This window comes from Spermophilus citellus (genome assembly GCF_964194105.1).
Source record: "Spermophilus citellus genome assembly, chromosome: 1".
In the NCBI taxonomy this organism is placed as follows: domain Eukaryota; kingdom Metazoa; phylum Chordata; class Mammalia; order Rodentia; family Sciuridae; genus Spermophilus; species Spermophilus citellus.
The window spans coordinates 225,495,560-225,519,912 of record NC_138182.1 but is presented as its reverse complement, the minus strand read 5'-3'; the positions used below and the strand labels follow the sequence as shown (position 1 = coordinate 225,519,912).

Sequence of the window (24,353 nt, the reverse complement as noted above, 5' to 3'; positions counted from 1 at the left end):
CAAACAAATAAATAAAGCAGTATGTCAATATCTAGATTAAGATTTGCATATGTTATGATTTAGTAATTATTTTCCTAGGTTTATACCCTAGAAAAGCACTTGAATGATACACAAAGAGATTAAATGTACAAGAAGCCCCAGCAATTAAAATAAATAAATAAAACCCTAAAAAACATAGATGTCCATTTTTAGAAGACTATATTATATGTTATACAGCCATATAGCAGGTTCAGCAAAGTGAGTACAGTACAACTCTGCCCAAAAACTGGATGAACCTCATGATATAATGTTAAACCTAAGAGGCAAAGATGAATGTAAAACAAAATGCTGTGGAGCCAGGAAGGAGTGATCAGTCTTGAGTACTGATGATCTGGAAAATGCTGAAAAGTTGGCCTTCAGTGTTTCAAATTACCTTTTTATTAAAATTTTTAATAATATGGACAATTACATTAGGTAAAAAATTCAAATAATATTAATAATCTCAAGTATGTTTAAAAAGTAAAACAGGATATATATTAAATATAATAGTAGTTAAAAGTGGAGGGCTGGAATATAGCTCAGTGGCAAAGCATCTGACTTACATTCCCAAAGCCCTGGGAATGAAAAAAAAAAAGTGAAATTATAGATGAATTTTCTTTCTATAGCCTCTATTATTTCTACCAGAATCATGTATAATTTGTATTCAGAAAACTGTATTAAAAATGATGAAATTTAGTCAAGTATGGTGGCACACACCTGTGATCCTGCAGGAGGATTGCAAGTTCAAAGCCAGCCTCGGCAACTTCATAAGACCTTTTCTCTAAATAAAACATAAAAAGGTCTGGGGATGTGACTCAGGGGTTAAGAGCACTTGGGTTTGGACTGGGGATGTGGCTCAAGTGGTAGCGCGCTAGCCTGGCATGCGTGTGGCCCGGGTTCGATCCTCAGCACCACATACAAACAAAGATATTGTGTCCGCCAAAAACTAAAAAATAAATATTAAAATTCTCTCTCTCTCTCTCTCTCTCTCTAAAAAAAAAAAAAAAAAAAAAAAAAGAGCACTTGGGTTCAATCCCTGGTACCAAAAATAAATAATCAAGACTAAAGCCCACTTTATTATATCATCAGTGGTTTTTTGTTTGGGGTTTTTTTCCTCATATTTTTTTATTAAAGTATTATAGGTACACATAATAATGAGATTTGTTGTTATATATTCATACATGCACACAGTATAATAATGTAACTTGGCCAGTATATATTCCCTACTGTTTCCCCTTTCCCTCCCTTCTCTCCTCTAGTCCCTTTCCTGTAGTCTATTGATATCCCTTTCATTTTCATGAGATCCCTTGGCAACCTTTCTTATCCTTTTCTTCTCAGTTTCCACATCTGAGAGAAAACCCTTGACTTTCTTAGTATGGCTTATTTTGCTTAACATAATGTTCTCAAGTTCCATCCATTTTTCCTGCAGATAACGTAAATTCATTCTTCTTTATGACTGTATAAAACTCCAGTGCAGTTTTTTTAATACAATTATCTATTGACATACACTTAGGCTAGTTTCATTGTTTCAACTATTGTGAATTGTGTTGTTATAAAGATGGGTATAAATTTATCACTATATTATGCTAACTTTATTTAATACATAAGGATAAACACCAAGGAATTGTATAGCTGGGTCGTATGGTGGTTCTATTCCTTATCTTTTTTTAAAAAATATTTTATATATATATATATATATATATATATATATATATATATATATATGTATATGTATATATGTATATATAACAGCAAAATGCATTACAACTCTTATTACATATATAGAGCTCAATTTTTTATGTCTCTGGTTGAACACATAGTATACTCACACCAATTCTTGTCCTCATACATGTACTTTGGATAATAATGATCATCACATTCAACCATCATTAATTACCCCTTGCCCCCTCCTTTTTCCTCCCACCCCCTCACAAATCTATTTTTAAAGTTAAAATTTGTCAAAATAGGGTTGCAAACATGGACCATACATAGTGCCATTTGGAGTCAATAGAAATGTAAAAACGGTAAAGATTCATTTTGAAATCACAGCTGCATAAAATTAATTGTAGTACATATTATATTACTTTCATAATTTCATAGCCACTTCCTTTTACTATTTCTGTGAGCTTGGGTGTTACCATCTTTTAGTTGATCTGCAGTTCTCTTCTCATGTTTTTCGTTGAATATAACATTATCATACAAAGTATGTGCTAATTGATTGTTTATGTTTTTGGTAAGTAGATAGCAGGAAGCCTTACCAATAACATAAACCAATAACATGGGGGATTTTCAGAAGGGAGGAGCTTTAATTTACCATTCTTTAATCTCTCATATTCACAATAGTGACCCTTCAATAAACATTTATCCAATGACTAAGTACTGATACTGTTGCCATTTCCTAAACATGGACTATAAAAATAAGAAAAACTTGTAGTAGCCATAGGAGCTAGTAAGGATAGATTAGAGACATGAAAGAGAAATGCCATTACAGAAGCAACAAATTCTAACTAATGTCACTGCTTGGGTTTGGGTTTTTTTTTTTTTTTTTTTTTTTTTATCAGCAAAGTAACATGTTTTATTGAATATGTTACAAGAATTTAGTCAAAAAGATCAAAGCCCATGTCTTCATCGGACTCTTCAGATTCTTCTTTCTTTGCTTCCACTTTCTTCTCAGCTGGAGCAGCCCCTGTGGAGGGAGTAGGACCTCCTGCTGGTGCTGCACCAGCTGCTGGAGTAGGCCTACCAGCCCCTAAGTTGCTAATATTTTTTTAATTTTTGATGTACCTTTATTTTTTATTTATTTTTATGAGTGAACCCAGTACCTCACACATGCTAGGCTAGTGCTCTGCCACTGAGCCAAACCCTAGCCCCTCCATTCCTTGTCTTTTGAGGACTCTACACAGTGCTTTCCATACTGGTTGTACTAATTTACAATCTCACCAACAGTGTAAAAGTGTTCCATTTTTCCACATCCTCTTCAGCATTTATTTATTTTTGGTGGAGCTGGAGATTGAACTCAGGGCCTCACATGTGCTATGCAAGCACTTTTACCACTGAGCCACATCCCTAACCCTTAGCATTTATTATTGTATTCTTTTTTTTTTTTTTTTTTTTTTTTTGGTACCAGGGATTGAACTCAGGGGCACTTAACCACTAAGCTGAGTTGCTAAGGGCCTCGATAAGGAGCTGAGGCTGGCTTTGAACTCTTGATCCTCCTGCCTCAGTCTTCCTAGCTGCTGGATTACAGGCATGTGCCACCACACCATATTATTATATTCTTGTTGGCTGCCATTTTAACTGAAATGAGATGAAATTTCAGTGTAGTTTTGATTTGCATTTCCCTAATTGCTAAAGATGTTGAATATTTTTCTCATTTATTTGTTGGCCATTTTGTATTTCATCTCTTGAGAAATGTCTGTTTAGTTTATTTGCCCATTTATTAATTGGGTTATTTGTCTTTTGGTTTTAAGTTTTTGGAGTCCTTTAGATATTTCTGAATATTAATCCTCTGTTCAAAGAGCAGCTAGCAATGATTTGCTCCCATTCTTTCTTCACATTCTTGTTTCCTTTGCTGTGCAGAGCTTTTTGATTTGATGCCATCACATTTATTAATTCTTGGTATTATTTCCTGAGCTTTAGGAATCTATTGAGGAAGTCGTTGCCTATGTCTATATGTCAGAATGTTAACCCTATGTTTTCTTTTAGGAATTTCACAGTTTCTGGTCTAATTCCTAGGTCTTTGATCCATTTCGAGTTGAGTTTTGTGAAGGGTAATATATAGGGATCTAGTCTCATTTTTCTACATTGTTATCCATGCTTTAAAACACACATACACACACGAAAAACCACAGAACTTTTTTTTTTAGTACTTTTAATTGTTTGGTTTCTTTTCTCTTAAGTTTCATGCAGAAATTTATTTTGATCATGACTTACAAAGCTATGTCCTTGTGGATCAAGGCAGTCAGAATGGCACAATTGTTAATGGAAAACAGATTCTTCAGGTGAGTGAATATGTATTATTTGCCTGTACTTTTTTATTAAAACTAACTGAAATTATTTTAAAACTGAACTGAAAGCTTTTATTCCTTTAGCCATAGTCGTTATAAATATCGTTAAGATTCAGATCAGTGTTGAAGTCCAAATGTGTTACTTGGAAGGAAATTTTCAGGAAGGACTAAAACAAAGTACATAATGAGTGGATTCTTAGCTGTTGATTTTGGGGTTCTAATGATATATCTGTGCCTTATTTTTAGATATGTATATACTGTAAAACTATTTAAATATTCTTACGCAGCTTTAGGGGCCTTTTTATTTTTCTTTTTGCAGTTTTGTGGATTGAAACTTGGGCCTCGTGCATGCTAAATAAATGATCTACCAGTGAGCTACACTCCCAGTGCTTATTTTTTTCTTTTTAATTGTTTTAATGGAAATGTTCCTAAACTGGAAACTCCTTGAAACTCTATATCCAGTTAATATTCATATATCTTTAGCATGTAACAAAGTCCTTGGCATATAGTGAAAAAATATACAGAATTAGAAGAGAGAGGCCTTATTTTTATTAAGAGTAGCAAATGAAAAAAATTATTGAGAAAAGAAGAGGGAGGGAAAAAAAGGAGATATGGCATACTTATCCCTTTGTCCTAACACTTCATCTTTTTGACTGTAATGATTATGTGTTTTGGTACCAAGTTGTTTGAAGTTCAGAGTTGGGTGTTTCTTTGGTTTGGGCACGAAGTTAAGGAGATTTTTATATTTTAATAAGATAGAAATTATAAATTGCTCAGTTCAGGGATCTTCTCCACTGTAGAAAACTTTTACTTTTCTTGGTGCTGAGAATTGAATCTAGGACCTGTTAAGCATGCTATCTACCACTGCGCTATATTCCTAATTTATTGTAGATTATTATTTATGGGTCATTCATCAAGTTATAGAAGTGTGTGCATATCTCATTGAGAACCATTTTAAATATTTATTTTAATCTGACATTACTTATAATGGACATAAAATACAACATGTGACTGTTTTGGTTTGTTTTATTAAATTTTCCCCCTCTAGCCAAAAACTAAATGTGATCCTTACGTACTTGAGCATGGAGATGAAGTGAAAATTGGAGAGACTGTGTTGTCCTTTCACATTCACCCTGGCAGTGATACCTGTGATGGCTGTGAACCAGGGCAGGTTAGAGCTCACCTTCGCCTTGATAAGAAAGATGAGTCTTTTGGTATGTGAAACATATTGTTAAACGTGGGTATGACTGATATATCTTTCAAATATTTAGTTCTAACACTTAGTTAATATATTTAGTGACTTAAGCTGGGCATGGTGGCACAGCCTTTGTCCCAGCAGCTCAGCACGCTGAGAAAGAAGGACAATAAGTTCAAAGCCAGCCTCAGCAACTTAGCAAGGCCCTAAGTAACTTAGCAAGACCCTGTCTCAAAATAAAATATATAAAAAGGGCTGGGGATGTGGCTCAGTGGTTAAGCACCTCTGGGTTTAATTCCCAGTACCCACCCCCACCCCCACCCCCCCAAAAAATGAGTGACTTAAAGTGTTCTATAAAAGTATCAGTCTGCTACTGTGTTCATATCTAATTGACACATGTATTGAGGTATATGAAGCTGTCAGCCTTATGTCTACTTGATGTGATACATTTATATTTCAGTGAATATTATCATAAAACTAAGAAAAGACATATATTTGGAATTTGGGATGTAGACTAATAGGTTATGATTGTATTGTACTTTTCTGTTTAATAATTTAGCCATGTGATGATGTAGCATTAGACTACTTTCTAACCAGAAGAAAGATACTAAATAACTATTTTTTTTAAAGAGAGAGAGAATTTTTAATATTTATTTTTTTAGTTTTCAGTGGACACAACATCTTTATTTTATTTATATGTGGTGCTGAGGATCGAACCCAGCGCCCCGCGCATGCCAGGCAAGCGCATTACCGCTTGAGCCACATCCCCAGCCCCTAAATAACTTTTTGTTAATCTAGTTTAGTAGGCTTTTGAAGTAGACTGCAGTGGTAGTTAAAGGTCCTTCAAGACTAATTGTGCTTGAAAATTGGTAAGGATAGGATTCTTTTTCTTTTTTCTCCTAATTATTGTTTGTTTTGGTTGTAGCGATATATACCAGGGATAGGTAAGTCCCTACAACTGGCCTACACCTCCAGTTTTAAGTAACTAGATATAAAGTTTGCTCACCACAAAAACAAAAAAAGTATTTGAGGTAAATATGTGTTAATTAACTTGATTTGGCCATTCTGCAATGTGTGTATATATCAGAATTTCAAAACATCATGCATATAGTATATATACAAGTTTTGTCAATTCAAGTGAACAGATGATTTTAAAAGTGACACAATAAAGATTCATTTCCTTTTTTTTTTAAATCTTCATTTTGTGGTGCTAGAGTTTGAAACTAGGACCTCACTCATGCTAAGCACATGCTCTATCTATATCCACAGCCTGGTTTCCTTTTAATATCTGTTTACTGATGTGAGAAAGGTATCCATAGTTAAATCTTGTCTTTTTTTTTTTTCCTGGTACTGGGATTGAACCCAGGGCCTTACATATGCTAGGCAAGTGTTCTACCAATGAGTTATTTCCCTTGCCTGCCTTTTTTATATAACACTAACATAGAAAATATTGTACCAAAAGTGTTAAGGGTTATTTATTGATGGGTTTTCTGTTCTATTGATAGTTGATATTTGTATATTGTTGGTATATGCCAATTTTTAAAATAATAAATATCAATCTGTAGGGTATTGCTGTAGTGCTTTAATCTCACCTATCTAAAGCCTCAGAAGTTTAAGTAGAGACTTTGAACAAGTAAGCAGTCATCTTTTTAGACATCAGTTTTTCTTGTAAATAAAAAGTATGCATATTCATTGATTAATTTTTCTAATTAATTTGCAAGTGAATGTGGCCCATTACATAACAACATGAATCTTTGGTTTACTTTCAAAATAAGTTAAGTTTCCAAATAGGGTACTAATACTACCAATGTTTTGCCTTTTGTGTGTGTGTGTGGAGGGATACTGGGGATTGAACCCAGGGGTCCTCTACCACTGAGTTATGTCGATGCCAGCCTTTTTAATTAACATTAGTATTAACTTTCTACAAAGTCTATTATATGTATTGGATATTTTTAAAACCAAAGACAATTTTTTTTCTTTTTAGTTGGCCCAGCATTAAGTAAGGAAGAAAAAGAGTTGGAAAGAAGAAAAGAATTAAAGAAAATAAGGGTAAAATATGGTTTGCAGGTAAGGATGTTAAATATTGTCTCATATGTTGAACTGTACATTTGGTTTTGAATAGAAATGCCTTCAGAATGCTACGTACATTATATTAATAAAAGAAGAACTATTTAGTGTGATTTTGAGGTTTATGTAATTTCTATTAGTTTTGGTATTCATAATCTAATAACTGCTGAGGTTAGAGTAGGAGAATGATAATCATAACCTGCATTGAGTAGACATGTCTGGTTTTTTAAAAATTTGCGTTAAGATGCCGTAGAAAAACATAAAAGAATAATTTTATCTGATCACAAGACTTATTATAAACTAGCAATTAAGACATTATCATACTGGCATAAAGATAAAGCATATAGTTGATGGAACTTGTGTCTAGGAAAATGTAAATAAGTATATATATATGCACACAAACACACATTTTTATATATACACACATATATATATATGGACAATTGATTTTAAACAAGGATATGAAAGGTTGTTTTTTTCCAATAAATATTGCTAGAATAATTGAATGGCAATATGTAAAAGAAAGAATGAACAACAGCAACAAAGAATGTTGATCCATGTCTTATATCTTATACAAAAATTACAGATATAAATGTAAAACCTAAAACTTTTAAACTAGAAACCTTTTAATAAAAAATAAGGTTTATCTAACACCAAAAGCACAATCTATAAGAATAAATTGATAATCTACACTTCCTCAAGTTTAAAACTTCATTTGTAAGAATGAAAAGACAAGCCATAGACTGGGAAATATATTTGCAAATCGTGTCTGATAAAAGACATATATCTAGAACATATAAACTCAAAACTCAGTAATGAAAGAACAATTAAAAAATGGATTGTCTTGCACAGTGATGGACACCTGTAGTCCCAGCTACTTGGGAGACTGGCTCAGAAGGATCACTTTAGCCCCAGAGCAAAAGGCCCAGTTTGGGTAACTTTTTTTTTTTTTGGTAAACCAAGGATTGAACCTAGCGGTGCTTAACCACTGAATCACATCTCTAGCCTTTTTTTATTTTTCATTTTGAGACAGGGTCTTACTAAGTTGTTAAGGACCTTGCTAAGTCACTGAGGCTCACCTCGAATTTGCAATTCTCCTGCCCCAGCCTTCCAAGTCTCTGGGATTACTGGGCAAAATATTTGAATAGACACTTTACCAAAGAAGATATGTAGATGGCAAATAAATATGAGAATACTTTCAGTATTTTAGTCCTTAAGGAAATGTCAATTAAAACCACAGTGAGATATCACTTAAACATCTATTGGAATGCTAAAAGTTTTTAAACATATATTAGGTGGTAGAAGGTGAGAAACTGGAACTCACATACTGCTGTTAGGAATGTAAAATGTTGTAGCTGCTTTGGAAAAAAGTTTGGTTGTTTTTTAAAAAGCTTAATGGTTTGGGCTGTCCTTCAGGGGTAGAGCACTTTGCTCAGCATGTGCAAGACCCTAAGTTAAATCTCTAGCCCCACAAAACGAAAACAGAAGTTAAAAATACACCTACTGGGCTGGGTTGTGGATCAGTGTTAGAGTGCTTATCTAGCATGTGCGAGGTGCTGGGTTTGATTCTCAGCACCAGATATAAATAAGTAAATAAAATAAAGGTCCATGAACAACTAATAAAAATATTTAAAAAACTACACCTACTATGATTCATCCATTCCACTTCAGGGTACTTACCAACGAGAAATTCAAGCATATTTTTTTATTTTGGCTTTTTAAAAAAAGTTATTCTTTTTAGATATACATGACAGTAGACTGTATTTTGACATACATGCATATTTTGATTCAGAGACTAATAAAGAAATGTTCATAACTGCATTTTTTTTTAAAGGTGGTTCAAAGCTACATTTCATGTATTCTCTGTTGTGGTTGTAATTCACTTGTTAATTTGGGAGATAGTCTTTTTTGAGATCTTGTGCTATCCCAAAGTCTGAATTACTTTATTCCTGTTCTAGGAGTGTGCTCAAGGACAGATAACTCTTCCTAGGATGAGGAAGAAAGGCAGTACTGTTTCCCTGAGATTAAGGAAGGGGAGAGATTAGGAAGGAGCAAGGAAGAGAAAGAAACAAGTCCATTAAAAAATAAGCTGTAGTGGCAGAGCAGCAAGGGCTATATTTAAAGCATAAAATAGACCACTGTTACATTTCCCACTGTCAATTTCTACATTTCTCTGGGCATGGTGGCACATGCCTGTAATCCCAGCAGCTAGGGAGGCTGAGGCAGGGGGATCATGAGTTTAAAGCCAGCCTCAGCAACTCAGCAAGGCCCTAAGCAACTCAGCAAGACCCTGTCTCTAAATAAAATATTTTTAAAAAGGGCTGGTGATGTAGCTTAGTGGTTAAGCACCCTGGGTTCAATCCCTGGTATTAAAAAAAAAAAAAAATTCTACATTTCATTTCTATGGAAAAGTGGGCAATGACATCTCCAAGTTACTTTATGAGAGAGGGTGAAGTTTGGGAAAGTAACCCAAAGTCCTTCTTCTATATCAGGTGGAGTGTGGACACTTAAGAGAGTGTTCGGCAACAGGGCAGTGCATATGTCCACAATGGCAAATGGCAGGTGACTGGACAAGACAGTCAGGGATCATGCTAAGACAACAATAAACAAGATAGCAAAGTATTACTTTTTTGTAAACAATTAGCACAAAAGCAATTAGTATTTCAGCCAGTCTCTGAAAATTATGAAGATAGTAATTTATAATCATATCAGTGAAAAATAGGAGTTTATCTATATAGGAGGATAGGAAGATTTGTCTATGAGATGAGACTCAAATTAACTCAGGACAAATCTATTAGGCATTCCCTTACTTTATAGTTTAGATCTATTAGGCATTCCTTACTTTATGTTTCCAACTTAACTTTTGGTAGGGCTAACACACATCTTAAGTTACATTTAAAAAAGGAAAAAACGTTGTCTTTCCCTTCAAATGTCCATGTAAGGCTATGCTTTGGTTATACTCTTCTGTCAGGTGTTTTAAGACCAAGTTGGTCAAAATTGACCTTGTTCGTATCTACTGTCAGCTGAGCCAGGCGCAAGACCCTGTTTCTAAATAAAATACAAAAATGAGCTGAGGATATGGTTCAGTGTTAGTTAAGCGCCCCTGGGTTCAACCCTAGGACTAAAAAAAAAAAAAAAAAAGAATCAGCTGAGATTCCTCAGATCACTCTTGTGAACACGTGCAAAGCTTGGCTCCTTTAGCTTTCCTTTACCAGTTGTGCCATCTGCCAGGATGGGTCAGGGTCTTGCTGACCGTACATGGCTTCCCTTGGAAGCATTAGGGACATTTTTCTATCCAGTGACCTTCCTCTTTGCAGAATGTGCACTGGTTGGATTCTTGTTCTCTAGGGTCCTCTTGATCTCCCTAATCAGCAGATTGGATGACTCAGTGGAGTTGCAGGGCACAGAGAGGTGTCACATCATTCTCTGGGTCCTGGCTGGCCTTAGAGGGCAAGGGCCAAAATGTTGGTTGCTTTTCCCTTGGCCCTTTTACTTCCTTGACTTTGGTCTCCAAGTTTTTGGTTTTAAACATCCAGCAGACCAGTCTTAAAGTGGAAGTAATGGGTTATAACTATATGGTTATAACTAAGTGGGTTATATCTATAATTTCACAGTCACTCTTTCCTTTAATTGAAATCAGTATTAATACTGCAAGTCAGCATTCAAATTAATTAATGTTTTTCTGTGAGAAGTAGTATTTCTGTAAAACCACTAACAGGCAATAGTTATAAAACAAAACTGAGAATCTTAAATGTCCATCATACATGGATAAATAAACCACAGTATAGTTGTATAGTGGAAAACTATTTATTGATAAAAAAGGAAGAACTGTTGATATTGTCTACCACCTTAGTGAATCTCAAAATAATTATGTTGGGTGAAAGAAGACAGTCAAATGAGTACATACAGTGTGCTTTCACTTGTGAAGCAGGTTCACTGTCTATTGGTTTCCAACTAGTCTTGAGTCTAGTGAGAAAGATGACACTCGTATATAACAAGTTATGTGAAACAGATTTATTACTTATAGATAAGCAACAAGGAGTAGCAGAAGCCTAAGATTCATATAAACTAATCCCCAGGACTCAGAAACCTGATTCTGGGTGGATGGAGTCTCAACCATTTGTGTTCCACTTACACTGCAGATGAGGGACCCTAGAAAGCAACCTGCTTATACATGAAGTCATGTGACTCACTGGGCTGAAGTGTTGAAGAAAATCCTGTTTCTAGGTGGGGACTGGAACAGAGCCTGGGCTCTTAAAAATCAGTCCTTCCATATCTCAGGATTTTACATTCCCAACACATGCCACAGTTAGTTTTAAGAACTACAAGTGAGAAAGGGGGAGAATTGGGTTGGTCCAAGGCTACCCAGAGAACTGTCCTGCACCATTTATATAAACTTTTAGATGAGCAAACAAATATTGTAACAAAAAGATTTTGTTTTCTGAACACAAAGGAGGATGGACACAGAGGGAAGGTCTGGAGGATTGGGTTTCAAGAGGGATAGGGAGGGCTAGAAATGTAGCTCAGTGGTAGGGTGCTTGCCTTGATATGCAAGGCCCTGGGTTCTGTCCTTAGCATTGCAAAAACAAACAAACCAACAAACAAAAACCAAACAACCAAAGATGGAAAGGGAAACTTTGGGGGGAAGATGGATGTGTTTATTTTCTTGCATGTAGTGATTATTTCATAGGTCTGTCAAGTCTTCAAAGTATCTCATTGTACACTGAATGTATAATTTATTGTTAATGATACTTCAATAAAGCTGTTTAAAAAGTTACCATTTAAATCCTTTAAGAAGAGCAGGAAGGAAATTAGTGTTTCCAGTTTACTTTTGAAAAACTGAAGCTCATTGTCCCCAAACACTAAATGGCAGAGCTAGACATTATATAGGTATTAAGCATGATTGTCCAGTGCTTTTTACTCTTCATGATGATGTAGAATAAGAAGTTGTTATCACCCAACTTTCCATCATGTTGGCTTAGGTACCAACTTTCTCAACAAGACTCCTAAAACATAAGAAGTAAAATCAAGAATCAATAAATGGGATTGTTTCAAACTAAAAAGTTTCTTCACAGCAAAGGAAACAATGTGAAGATACAGCTTACAGAGTGGGAGAAATCTTTGCCTGTTGCACCTCAGATATAGCAATAATCTCCAGGATATATAAAGAACACAAAAAACTTTACAATATTTACTCAATAAATGGGCAAAGGAACTGAACAGGCACTTCACAGAAGAAATATGAATGGTCAACAAATGTATGAAAATACTTTCAACATCTCTAGCAATTATAGAAATGTAATTTAAAATTACAATGAGATTTCATCTCACTGTAGTTTAGAAGGAAATGATAGAGAATAAAATGTTCCCTGAAATTTTTTGGTTTTATCTATCTATCTATCTATCTATCTATTTATTTATTTATTGGTATAGGAATGCTCAACCACTGAGCCATTTTTCCAACCCTTTTTATATTATATTTTGAGACAGGGTCTCACCAAGTTGTTATAGCCTTGCTAAGTTGCCGAGTCTGGCTTTGAACTCCTGATCCTCCTGCCTCAGCCTCCCCAGCCACTGGGATTACAGGCATGTGCCACCATGCCTGGCTTTGGAAAATTTTGACTCAGTTTTTGTATTGTCTTTTGGGGGGAAAAACTCACTTGGATAGATTATTTCATAATTTTCTTCTCTGTTTAATAACAAAACTTCTGCAATACTTCCCTTGAGTTATTCTTTAGTTCGTAGCATCTCTGGATCAATGTCATAGTTTTTATGTAAAGATCAATAAGAAGCAGACATGTTGGCATGCAGGGAATCCCAGCAGCTCTGGAGCCTGAGGCAGGATGATCAAAAGTTCAAAGCTAGCCTCAGCAACTGAGCAAGACCCTGTCTCAAAAATAAAAAGGGCTGGTGATGTGATGTAGCTCAGTGGTCAGGCACCCTTGGGGATCAATCCTAGTACCCCCATCCCCCTAAAAAAAATCAACCAGTAATAGCAGATCCCTGATATGAATTGACTACCTCTTTGTGCCACTGATACAGCATGGTATATGTACTTTTATTCTTGAGCCAGTTATATTATATAGCAGGCTAAAAATTACGTATGTCTTTTCTCAGGGGTTATTAATTGTATTGTGTTCCATCACCTAGCATGGAGTTTAATACACTCTATACTCAGTTTTTGGGTAGTGGATTAGTCATATAAATGGAGTTGCATTGAAGCAAAAAGCTATTTTTATCACCAGGATGAAAGGGTATTTCCCTTTATATCTATATTTTCCTTTCCAAGAAACAGTATCAAACTACTTTAAGTCTTTGGAACTTTCAGTTCCATTGAGAAGAATGAAAATAGATTCCCTTCTTGAACCCCGAGGTGGGGTCTATATTTTTCTTTACTGAAAATTTATGTGACAATATAGGAGCACAACATTAAGGCAAAATGTATATTTGTGTCATGTTTTCTGCTTACTCTTTATACTTAAGCATGACTCAACTTGAAATAATATAAAAAATTTAAAGACAGTGTAATAAAACAGCATATCTAATAGCACAGTTGTCATTATCATAGCTTGTTTTATTCCATTTTAGAGGCTGCATTGAACCATACTTGCAAAGTAAGACAAATGTACAGAAATTATATATTAATTATTTTTTCTCAATGAATATTTTGTGTTTTTTAAGAATACAGACTATGAAGACGAAAAGACATTGAAAAATCCGAAATATAAAGATAGAGCTGGAAAACGCAGGGAGCAGGTTGGAAGTGAAGGAACTTTCCAAAGAGATGATGCTCCTGCATCAGTTCACTCGTGAGTATTGAATGATATTGCTTGAGACATTCTTTGGTTCATAATTACATTCATAGGGTAGTCTGACAGGGCAGTATATTCTTATAGGTAGCTTTTAAAGGAATGGTCAGAACAAGATGGAAATAAGTCTATTTTTACTATATTCTTTTTTTTTATTGTTGGTTGTTCAAAACATTACATAGTTCTTGACATATCATATTTCACACTTTGATTCAAGTGGGTTATGAACTCCCATTTTTACCCTGTATACAGATTGCAGAATCACATCGGTTACACATCCACTGATTTACATATTGCCATACTAGTGTCTGTTGTATTCTGCTGCCTTTCCTATCCTCTACTATCCCCCCTTCCCTCCCCTCCCCTCCCCTCTTCTCTCTCTACCCCATCTACTTTAATTCATTTCTCCCCCTTGTTTTTTTTTTCCCTTTCCTCTCACTTCCTCTTATATGTAATTTTGTATAACCCTGAGGGTCTCCTCTCTCCCTTTCCCTCCCACCTCTCATCCCTGTTTAATGTTAATCTTCTTCTCATGCTCTTCCTCCCTACTCTGTTCTTAGTTACTCTCCTTATATCAAAGAAGACATTTGGCATTTGTTTTTTAGGGATTGGCTAGCTTCACTTAGCATAATCTGCTCTAATGCCATCCATTTCCCTCCAAATTCTGATTTTGTCATTTTTGAATGCAGAGTAATACTCCATTGTGTATAAATGCTACATTTTTTTTTTTATCCATTCGTCTATTGAAGGGAATCTAGGTTGGTTCCACAGTCTTGCTATTGTGAATTGTGCTGCTATGAACATCAATGTAGCAGTGTCCCTGTAGTATGCTCTTTTTAGGTCTTTAGGGAATAGACCTAGAAGGGGAATAGCTGGGTCAAATGGTGGTTCCATTCCCAGCTTTCCAAGAAATCTCCATACTGCTTTCCAAATTGGCTGCACCATTTTGCAGTCCCACCAGCAATGTACAAGAGTACCCTTTTCCCCACATCCTCGCCAGCACTTGTTGTTGTTTGACTTCATAATGGCTGCCAATCTTACTGGAGTGAGATGGTATCTTAGGGTGGTTTTGATTTGCATTTCTCTGACTGCTAGAGACGGCGAGCATTTTTTCATGTACTTGTTGATTGATTGTATGTCCTCCTCTGAGAAGTGTCTGTTCAGGTCCTTGGCCCATTTGTTGATTGGGTTATTTGTTTTCTTATTGTTTAATTTTTTGAGTTCTTTGTATACTCTGGATATTAGGGCTCTATCTGAAGTGTGAGGAGTAAAGATTTGTTCCCAGGATGTAGGCTCCCTATTTCTATATTCTAATACTAGCATTCCATTATTTGCTAGAAATTTATATGTGCACATGAATACTTTTACACATCCATACATATGCGTGGCAGACATTCCAGACGAAACCTGGGCTAGTAAGAAATTGTTAATGAGCTAGTATTTTTTTTTTAATTTAATTTTATGGGACTAGAGGTTTAACTCAGGGCCTCACACATCCTAGTTAATTGCTTTAGTGCTGAACAACATTCCCAGCATTTTCCATAAAATTTTTATTTTGGGACAGGTTTCCTGAGTTGCCCAAGTTAGCCTCAAACTTTCCATCTTCCTGTCTCATCCTCTCAAGTAGCTGGGATTGCAGGCATGCACCACCATGCCTGGCTTTTAATAATCATTTTTAGCATTCAAATTCTTTTGTTTTTGATGACTCTGAGATAGTATTTTACTTATTTTTCTTTGATTCAGTTATTGTTTTCTTGGTAAGATAGCTTTGGTAAACGTGAAATGTGATTTTTAGGTCTGCGTTATCACTATTTCTGCATTTAATCATGTTCGGTACATTTTTCCATTCTAAGTTGAGTCAGAATTTTAAATATTTCATGTAGAAGTGGTAATTATAAAATTTTGACTAAATATTTCATTAATATATACTACTTGTGCTTATTTTAAAAATAGCAGTTTTTTCCCAAATTCTTTTATTAATGTATTATAGTAATGTTGGAATTTGTTATTACATACTCATACATGTGTATAATATAACAACATAATTTGTCCAGTATCATTCTCAGTATTTCCTCTTTTCCTTTCCTCATCCCTTCCCCTGTTCCCTTTCATCTATTCTACAGATCGCCTTTGATTTTATGAGATTCCCCACTCCCCACCCCTTTTCTTTCCTTTATTCTCTCTAGCTTCCATATATGAGAAAAAGCATACGGCGTTTAACCTCCTGAATTTGGCTTATTTCATAATGTTCTCAAATTCCATCCATTTTCCTTCACATGACATGATTTTATTATTTTCCTTTTTGGCTGAATAAAACTCCATTGTGTATGTATACTACATTTTTTTTATCTTCATTTTTCGATGGACACCTAGACTGGTTCCATAGTTTGGCTATTATGAATTGTGCTGCTACAAATAGCAAGTTTTTTCTTAATGGTACATAAAATGTGGTGCATCTTACAACTCTTTGAGTCAGATTTGTTGTAACATAGTATTCCCGGGAAATGTTAAGATTACATTAGAATTAAATTAGAGGAGAAGAATAAAAAAATGAACAGCTAAATTTGCATATTTTGTAGAACTAATAAGATATTGGAGAATGTGAACTTAAAACACCTTAATTTAGCAGAATATAAAGTTACAGCATAAGATGCCAATATTTAATGAGAAGTTTTATTTCTCCTAAATTTATCTTTTTTTTTTTGTTAACGTAAAACATATGCACAGGAAAGTATGCAAATAGTAAATATCCAACTCAGTGGTATATTGTAAGATTAATACATTACAGAATGTACATTTCCTGGACAAGAAAAAGCAGCTTATCAGTAACCCCAGAAGCCTACATTCCTTTTGCCCCTTGTTCCTGGTATATCACTATCCTGCTTTCATCCCCAAAGGTAACCACTATCTTCTTAATAGGTTAACTACCTATTTTAAAAATTTAAATAAATGAACAATTTAGCATTTATTTTGTGTCTGTATTCTCATTGTTCCACATGATTTTGTTAGATATAGTTTATTTTCAATGTTGTATAATATTCTATTAACCTCAGTTTATCTGTTCATTTTTATCATTAATGAACATCTGAATTGTTTCCCATTTGTTGCTGTTAAATTTGCTGGAAGAATATTCTTGTATATGTCATTTGGTGCATATGTACTTGCTTTTCTCTGATGTAATTCATGTAGGATTAGAGTTTTTGTCTTTAATTTATTAGGTATTGTCGAGCAGTTTTCTAAAGTCACTGTACTAAGTATTTTTAATTCATGAATTTATTCTAAATGTAACTTAAAAGGTCTTTTATAGATCAATTGTCTTTTTAATTTTCCTTAAAGTGAAATTACTGATAGCAATAAAGGTCGGAAGATATTGGAGAAGATGGGCTGGAAAAAAGGAGAGGGCCTGGGAAAGGATGGTGGAGGAATGAAAACTCCGGTAAAACTTGCATTTTCTTTGATTCATTTATTCTTTTTTTTTCTTTTAGCTGTAGTTAGACACAATACCTTTATTTATTTATTTATTTTTATGTGGTGCTGAGTATGGAACCCAGCACCTTACACGTCCTAGGTGAACGCTCTACCGCTGAGCCACAAGCCCAGCCTCAGATTCGTGTATTCTTTTTTTAAATTGTCAATGGACAAAAGTCCATTATTTATTTATATGGGGTGCTGAGAGTTGAACCCAGTGTCTCATACATGCTAAACAAGCACTCTACCACTGAGCCACAACCTCAGCCCCCAGATTCATTTATTCTTATAGGAGATATGTAGTATGCACAATTAATGTAACAGGCATTGCCTTAAGTACTTGGAATACTTAAAGTCAAAATAAATTACTGCCTTTGTGACATTTAAATTACTGAACATGAGTTTTTTTATTTGGAATTTTATGTTTTGGGAAAGCTTCATTTAGAATTTTTCCCCTATATCTAGACTGTACTATAAGTGTTATTTCCTGAGACAAGGGTTCTTCTGTATCCTTTAGTTGTATAGTTTTTTCTTTGTTTTGCAATGTTAGGAATTGAACCCAGAACTTAGCACATGGTATGCAAACAAGTTATATGTCTAACTTGTTCACTTCTTGTTAATGACATTCTTACCCTGCCTGATATTGAACATTGCAAAAACAGTGTTAGTTTACCAACAAGCAGATTCTGTATTAGCTGGGAAATCTATTAGGTTCAACAGGACAATGTAACCTGGAAAATAGAGAATACACTTTATAAAATATGCAGTAGCTTAATTCTGTAGTCCCTTGGATAATAGGAGGTTCCAGCTGACTTCACAATAAAAACCTTATAAAATAACCTGACTATAAAACATTCATGATAATTAACTGGTACCTAAAGAAATAGATGGATCACTGTGAACGTAATACAAATTTCTGTAGGTAGCATAGGATACAATTTTGTAGTGAAACCTGGGCTAGAATATATGTGATGTATTATTAATGAGCTCTATAGCTTTGGGCAAGGAACTTCAATTTTCTTATGTAAAATGGGGTGTTAATTGTTTTCCTAGGATGTCTGAAAACAAAGTCTATAAGCATGGTACTTTTTATTAGACACTTTGTGCTGGGGATGAAACCCATCTCTTCTAGAATGCCAGACAAGCATTATGCTGCTGAACTATTATATACCCAGCCCATCTTTATTATTATTAATGTTTAACCTTCTTGTTCACTTAATTAGGTTAGGATAGGGACAGGAGATTGAAACACATCTATGGCTTTTACTTTTGGTTAGAAGGGAATGGTATATTCTGCAACATCAAGATGAAGTTTGCAGTTGCTATTTAAGGACCACTCCATTTTCTTCAAAAATTGGCTGTATTTAGTGACAACAGCAAGACAATGTAGAAATGTTCCAGGGACAATGGTATACTTCTTCCTGCATGTATTTTATGCATTTGACAGAGTTTTTTTATTCTTATTTTTTGAATCAATCTTTAATAAATCAAAGAATTATAGTTAGAATAACAAGTTGGACACTGTAGATTTTAATGTTTAGATGCTAAAATAAGTTCTCTGCTCAATTTTTGATAACAGATCCAGCTTCAGCTTCGGCGAACACATGCAGGCTTGGGGACAGGCAAACCATCCTCAATTGAAGAGGTTCATCTTCTCCAAAACAAGAGTAAAAAAAACTGGGATAAAGCACGAGAGAGGTTTGCTGAAAACTTCCCAGAAACTAAACCTCCAAAAGATGCATCAGGGACTATGCCTTGGGTAAAAGGGACTGTAGAGTGAAGGTCAGTCATAGAACAAGATTGAAGTTTTTTTGTTTGGTTTGTTTTTTTTAAAGAGTTTGGAAACTCTTATTTTATTGCAAAGACTTTCTCCCCCAAAGAGTCAGTGACACAAGGAAACTGTATCACAAATTACCCTCTCCTGATTCAGAAATGTGTAATAAAGTGTGGTTTGCAATTTTTACAAACAATTTTTTAAACCAATAAATAGTGACTGAATCAAGTTATGCAGTGAGTGGACTAAAGTTCACAGGGCATGGATAAGCTTATCAAACTTTATTTTATCTTGTAATTTACTACATCCATATAAGCAACTAGCCATTTTAGCAAAATACATGTAACCTCTAATATCTTAAATGTACACTTGTCCTTGTCTCTGTACATTCATTATTACAAGATGTCCAGTAAGGAAGGAAACATCCAAAGTTTATGAAAACAGTTCTGATTATGTGCATCCTTGTTTATGCCCTTTAGAACTTAGATAAAAAATGGCCAGAAAACATGGTATTATTCTTGAAAAAGGTAAAGTAACATTATTGAAAAACTAAGGGATAGGTGTCATGTTGTAGAAAATTAGTCTTTTATTGTTTTCTTCTGTGAAGAATCCGTTGATTTGTACTATATATTCAGCATTTACATTTGGTTTGTTTCTTAGCTGATAAAATATTTAGATATGAACAACTGAATACAGTATTGACATAATTCAGTGTGCTAGTATTTGTAGTTTTGATAAATACCATTGCGGGCAATGGAGTCGGGTCAGAGAAATCTGATTTCTAGTGTAAATGGATTACCTAGCCACAGCCTCAAACTCAAGATATTTATTGAAAATGTCCTTGAATGCAATAAAAACCATTTTAACATTTAAAAGACCAGTGCATTGAGACAGTGATTTAAACATGTTGATCTACTTTGAATTTGCAACCAACCAGAATTTTCCTGATTAAATTAACAAAAGGATAGCATCCAATGTTAGAGAACTGCAGTGCAGCCATTGGAGTACAGGTGTCACTGCTCCACCAGTTATCACTATCCTTTAACATTGGAATTGACCCTTTTAGAGGAGTGAATATAAACTACAGCTCTGTCATCTACCATGAATAAGTATTGTCAAGATTTAGATATAAGGAAAAGAAAACTCTGAAAATAAAAGCTATATACTACAGAAGATAATTCAGAAAGAAAGGCAGCCTTTTAGAATTTCCAATTTGCATGGTACACAGGGTACTTAGAGAGAAAGGGTGATGGGGAGAGAAAAATAAATTGTGACTAAAGGTAAGAGACATGACCAAATAGTCAAGTCCCTAGAGGCTTAGGCTGTGATAATTACATTCTGTAATTCTATAATTGGATTAAGTACTCTGTTTCTTTCCTGGCCACCTATACAGTTTGACATGTATGCACATTAGGCTTGAAGGTAGCCAAAATGCCCTGCATTAAAAATTACTTATTGATCTAAATGTGGTTCTGCTTCTGGAGCCCTGAACAGGTAACAATGTAGGACCCTCAAAATAGATTTTGCTTCTGGTGGATTTCATTAGAGTACAACTACGTATAATATTTCCATTTTTTGTTTTTACATTTGGGGAAACACTTTTCATAATTATATTTTGGAGGATAAATTGTTTTTGGTTTCGGAGATTTTTTTTTTTTTGGCTAAGAAAATAGAAAACTTGAGAATGGTGGTAAAAATTGAAATATATGTAGTATTTGCATTATTAAACCCTTTTGAAGATACCAAGTCAGGGCTACACTGCATAGTGATTAATATACTAAATAATGTCTGGGCCTTTTTCCATCTGTAAAATAAGACTGATACTTATCTCACATGTCTGCGTTGAATAGTAAATGAGAAAATATACATGTAAGAACTTTGTAAACTGAAAGTCATACAAACATGAGCTTCTAGTGAGTTAGGAGCATAAATGTGAGTTATATACAATTTTGATAATACATGAAATTGTTTTATGTGTAAAACTTAAATAATAGTTTATATGGTGTAAATTTGCTAATTTAAAAATAGCTTTTTAAGTATTAATTTTAGATATAGCTACAGGTTACTGAATTTTAAGAAATCTAACATATTTTTGCCAGAACTTGAGAACTGAAGAAACCGTTTATGTTCAATATACACAAACTATTTTCTGATATTAAATTGTAGAAGAAGCATTCTTATCCTAAAAAAGAACATTTTTCTGCTTTTGGAATGATTTTTACTTCCAATGTTTTATTTTTATTCTAGGTGTGAATTTATAAAAAGCAGTTATTCATTCAAATCAGACGCCTCCCAGTTCATATATTTATTAATTTGGGATATTTTCAAAGAGCAGGCACAAGAAAATAAAAATCTCAAACAAGGGAAGGAGATTTCGGAGCTTGTATACAACGGTCATTGTACAAAGTTGCAAGGGGTCATTGTACAAAGTTGAACTCTGGGCTCAAATAATCCTCCTGCTTCAGCCTCCCAAGTAGCTGTTCTTAGGAATAATTGAAAGTATTTTCCCTAAAGTCATGTTCTAAGTATGCAGAAATGTAGAGCATCACTGATATCTGTGCTCTGATTCTTTGATTTGACATTTCCATTTTTCAGAATTGAAAGTAGAAATATATTTGGATTCTGTAAGGCTGTGTTTATGCCTCCTGCTTTATTTGTTTCAGTGTTGACTTCTGGCCTTATAGTTGTAAAGTGACTTTTGGGACTCTAGCCATTGTAGTCATGTCTCCAGAAGAACAGGGAAGGTCAGTGTTCAGTACTAGTTCTTCTTTATCAGGAAAGAAAAATTATACTCAGAAAATGTCACCATTGAGTTTTTAGGGTCCTTAGCCTTCCAAACAGAACCACAAAGCATGCCTACCCATAGAAGGGATGCTCTAAAAGCAGGCAGCAGGATGGTCATAGGGTAATAATGTTCATTCATTCTATTATTTCTACCCCTGTGCCCCCTCCCCTCCCTTCAGTTCCCTCTGTCTAGTCCAAATTACCTCTATTCTCTTTCTCTCCCTCTTATTGTGAATTAGCACCTGCATATCAGAGAAAATATTCAGCCTTTTATTCTTTGGGATTGGTTTATTTTGCTTAGCATAATATTCTCCAATTCTATCCATTTGCCAGCAAATGCCATAATTTCATTCTTTTTTAAAGCTGAATAATATTTTATTGTGTATGTATACTATATTTTCTTTATCCATTAATTTGTTGAAGGGCACCTAGGACACCTAGGACACCTAGATTAGTTCCATAGTTTAGCTGTTATGAATTGAGCAGCTATAAACATTGATGTGGCTGCATCCATGTAGTATGCTTTTAAGTCCTTTGGGTATAAACCTAGGAGTGGGATGACTAGGTCAAATGATGGTTTCATTCCAAGTTTTTTTAGGAATCTCCATACTGCTTACCATAGTGTCACACCAATTTGCAGTCCTACCAGCAATGTATGAGTGTACCTTTTTCTCCACATCCTCACTGACATTTATTGTCACCTGTATTCTTGATGATTGCCATTCTGACTGGAGTGAGATGGAATCTGTAGTTTTGATTTGAATTTCTCTAATTGCTAGAGATGTTGAAATTTTTTCATGTTTGTTGATTGTATTCTGTGAAGTATCTGTTTGGTTCTTTTGCCCATTTTTTGGGGGGGGGGGTTGGTGTTTTTTGAGTTCTTTATATATCCTGGAAATGAATGCTCTGAGATGCGTGATGCTCTGAGGTGTGTGTGATAAAGATTTTTTTCTCATTCCATAGGCTCTCTCTTCATGTTATTGATTGTTTTCTTTGTTGTGAAGAAGCTTTTTAGTTTTATTCCATTCCCATTTATTGATTCTTTTTTATTTTTTTTGAGAGAGAATTTTAATATTTATTTTTTAGTTTTTGGCGGACACAACATCTTTCTTTGTATGTGGTGCTGAGGATCGAACCCGGGCCGCACGCATGCCAGGCGAGCGTGCTACCGCTTGAGCCACATCCCCAGCCCCATTGATTCTTGATTTTTCTTCCTGTGCTTTAGAAATCTGGTTAAGGAAATCAGTTCTTAGGCCAACATGGTGGAAATTTGGGTCTACTTTTTTTTCTGTTAGGTGCAAGGTCTCTGTTCTAGTGCCTAAGTCTTTGATCCACTTTGAGTTGGTATTTGTGCATGGTGAGAGATAGGGGTTTAATTTCATTTTGCTATAAATGGATTTCCAATTTTCCCAGCACCATTTATTGAAGAGGCTGTCTTTTCTCCAGTTTATGTTTTTGGTGCCTTTGTCAAAACCCTTGATCTTATCCAAGCCTATCTTCTTCCAGTTGCCTCTCAGGCTGGTAACATCTATCCATTTGTGTGTGCTGGAAGCCTAAGATTCAGCTTCTATTTTACTATCACCAGCCTCCCCCCACCCCCACCCCCACCCCAGTCTCCAGTGTATTAACTCACCATCATCACTCACCTGGACTTCTCACTGGCAGTTTCTCATAATCCTTTCTCCTTCCTTCCATCCTCCACACTTCAGACACATGTCTCCATAATTTCTATCCCACCATCTCCTGTTTGGCTTCCATTTACTCAGGACAGAAAATATTCCTGGCCCCTAAGACCCTACATTATCTGGCCACTGCCACTTTTCTCAGTCTTATCTTGTGTCACTTGATCTTTGGGCTTTAGCATAGGGCTTCTTAACATTCTTTATATTTAGAATGCTCTTCCTCTGTATTTTACACAGTTAATTCTGACATAGTCTTTAGATCTCTGCTAATTATTCTTTTTTTAAATATTTTTTCAGTTTTTTTAAAGAACAAATTTTTTTTTTTAAAGAGAGAGAGAGAATTTTGATATTTATTTTTTAGTTTTCGGCGGACACAACATCTTTGTTTGTATGTGGTGCTGAGGATCAAACCCGGGCCGCGCGCATGCCAGGCAATCACGCTACTGCTTGAGCCACATCCCCAGCCCAAGAACAAATTTTTTTAAAGAGAGAATGTGTGAGAGAGAGGCGGGGGGGGAGAGAATTTTTTTAATATTTATTTTTTAGTTT

The 24,353-nt window shown here is 34.9% G+C and overlaps 1 protein-coding gene across 1 annotated transcript in view; it reads left to right on the top strand.

Annotated features, from left to right (window-relative positions):
* The window catches only part of AGGF1 (angiogenic factor with G-patch and FHA domains 1), a 48,508-nt gene that overhangs the window by 20,001 nt on the left and 4,154 nt on the right, over positions 1–24,353 (top strand). Inside the window, exons 9-14 of the mRNA XM_081268214.1 lie at positions 3,918–4,019; positions 5,074–5,239; positions 7,205–7,287; positions 13,969–14,096; positions 17,433–17,532; positions 19,144–19,346. Of these exons, the coding sequence (XP_081124340.1) occupies positions 3,918–4,019; positions 5,074–5,239; positions 7,205–7,287; positions 13,969–14,096; positions 17,433–17,532; positions 19,144–19,344 (780 nt within the window). The 3' untranslated portion in view covers positions 19,345–19,346. The remainder of the gene's footprint in view (positions 1–3,917; positions 4,020–5,073; positions 5,240–7,204; positions 7,288–13,968; positions 14,097–17,432; positions 17,533–19,143; positions 19,347–24,353) is intronic.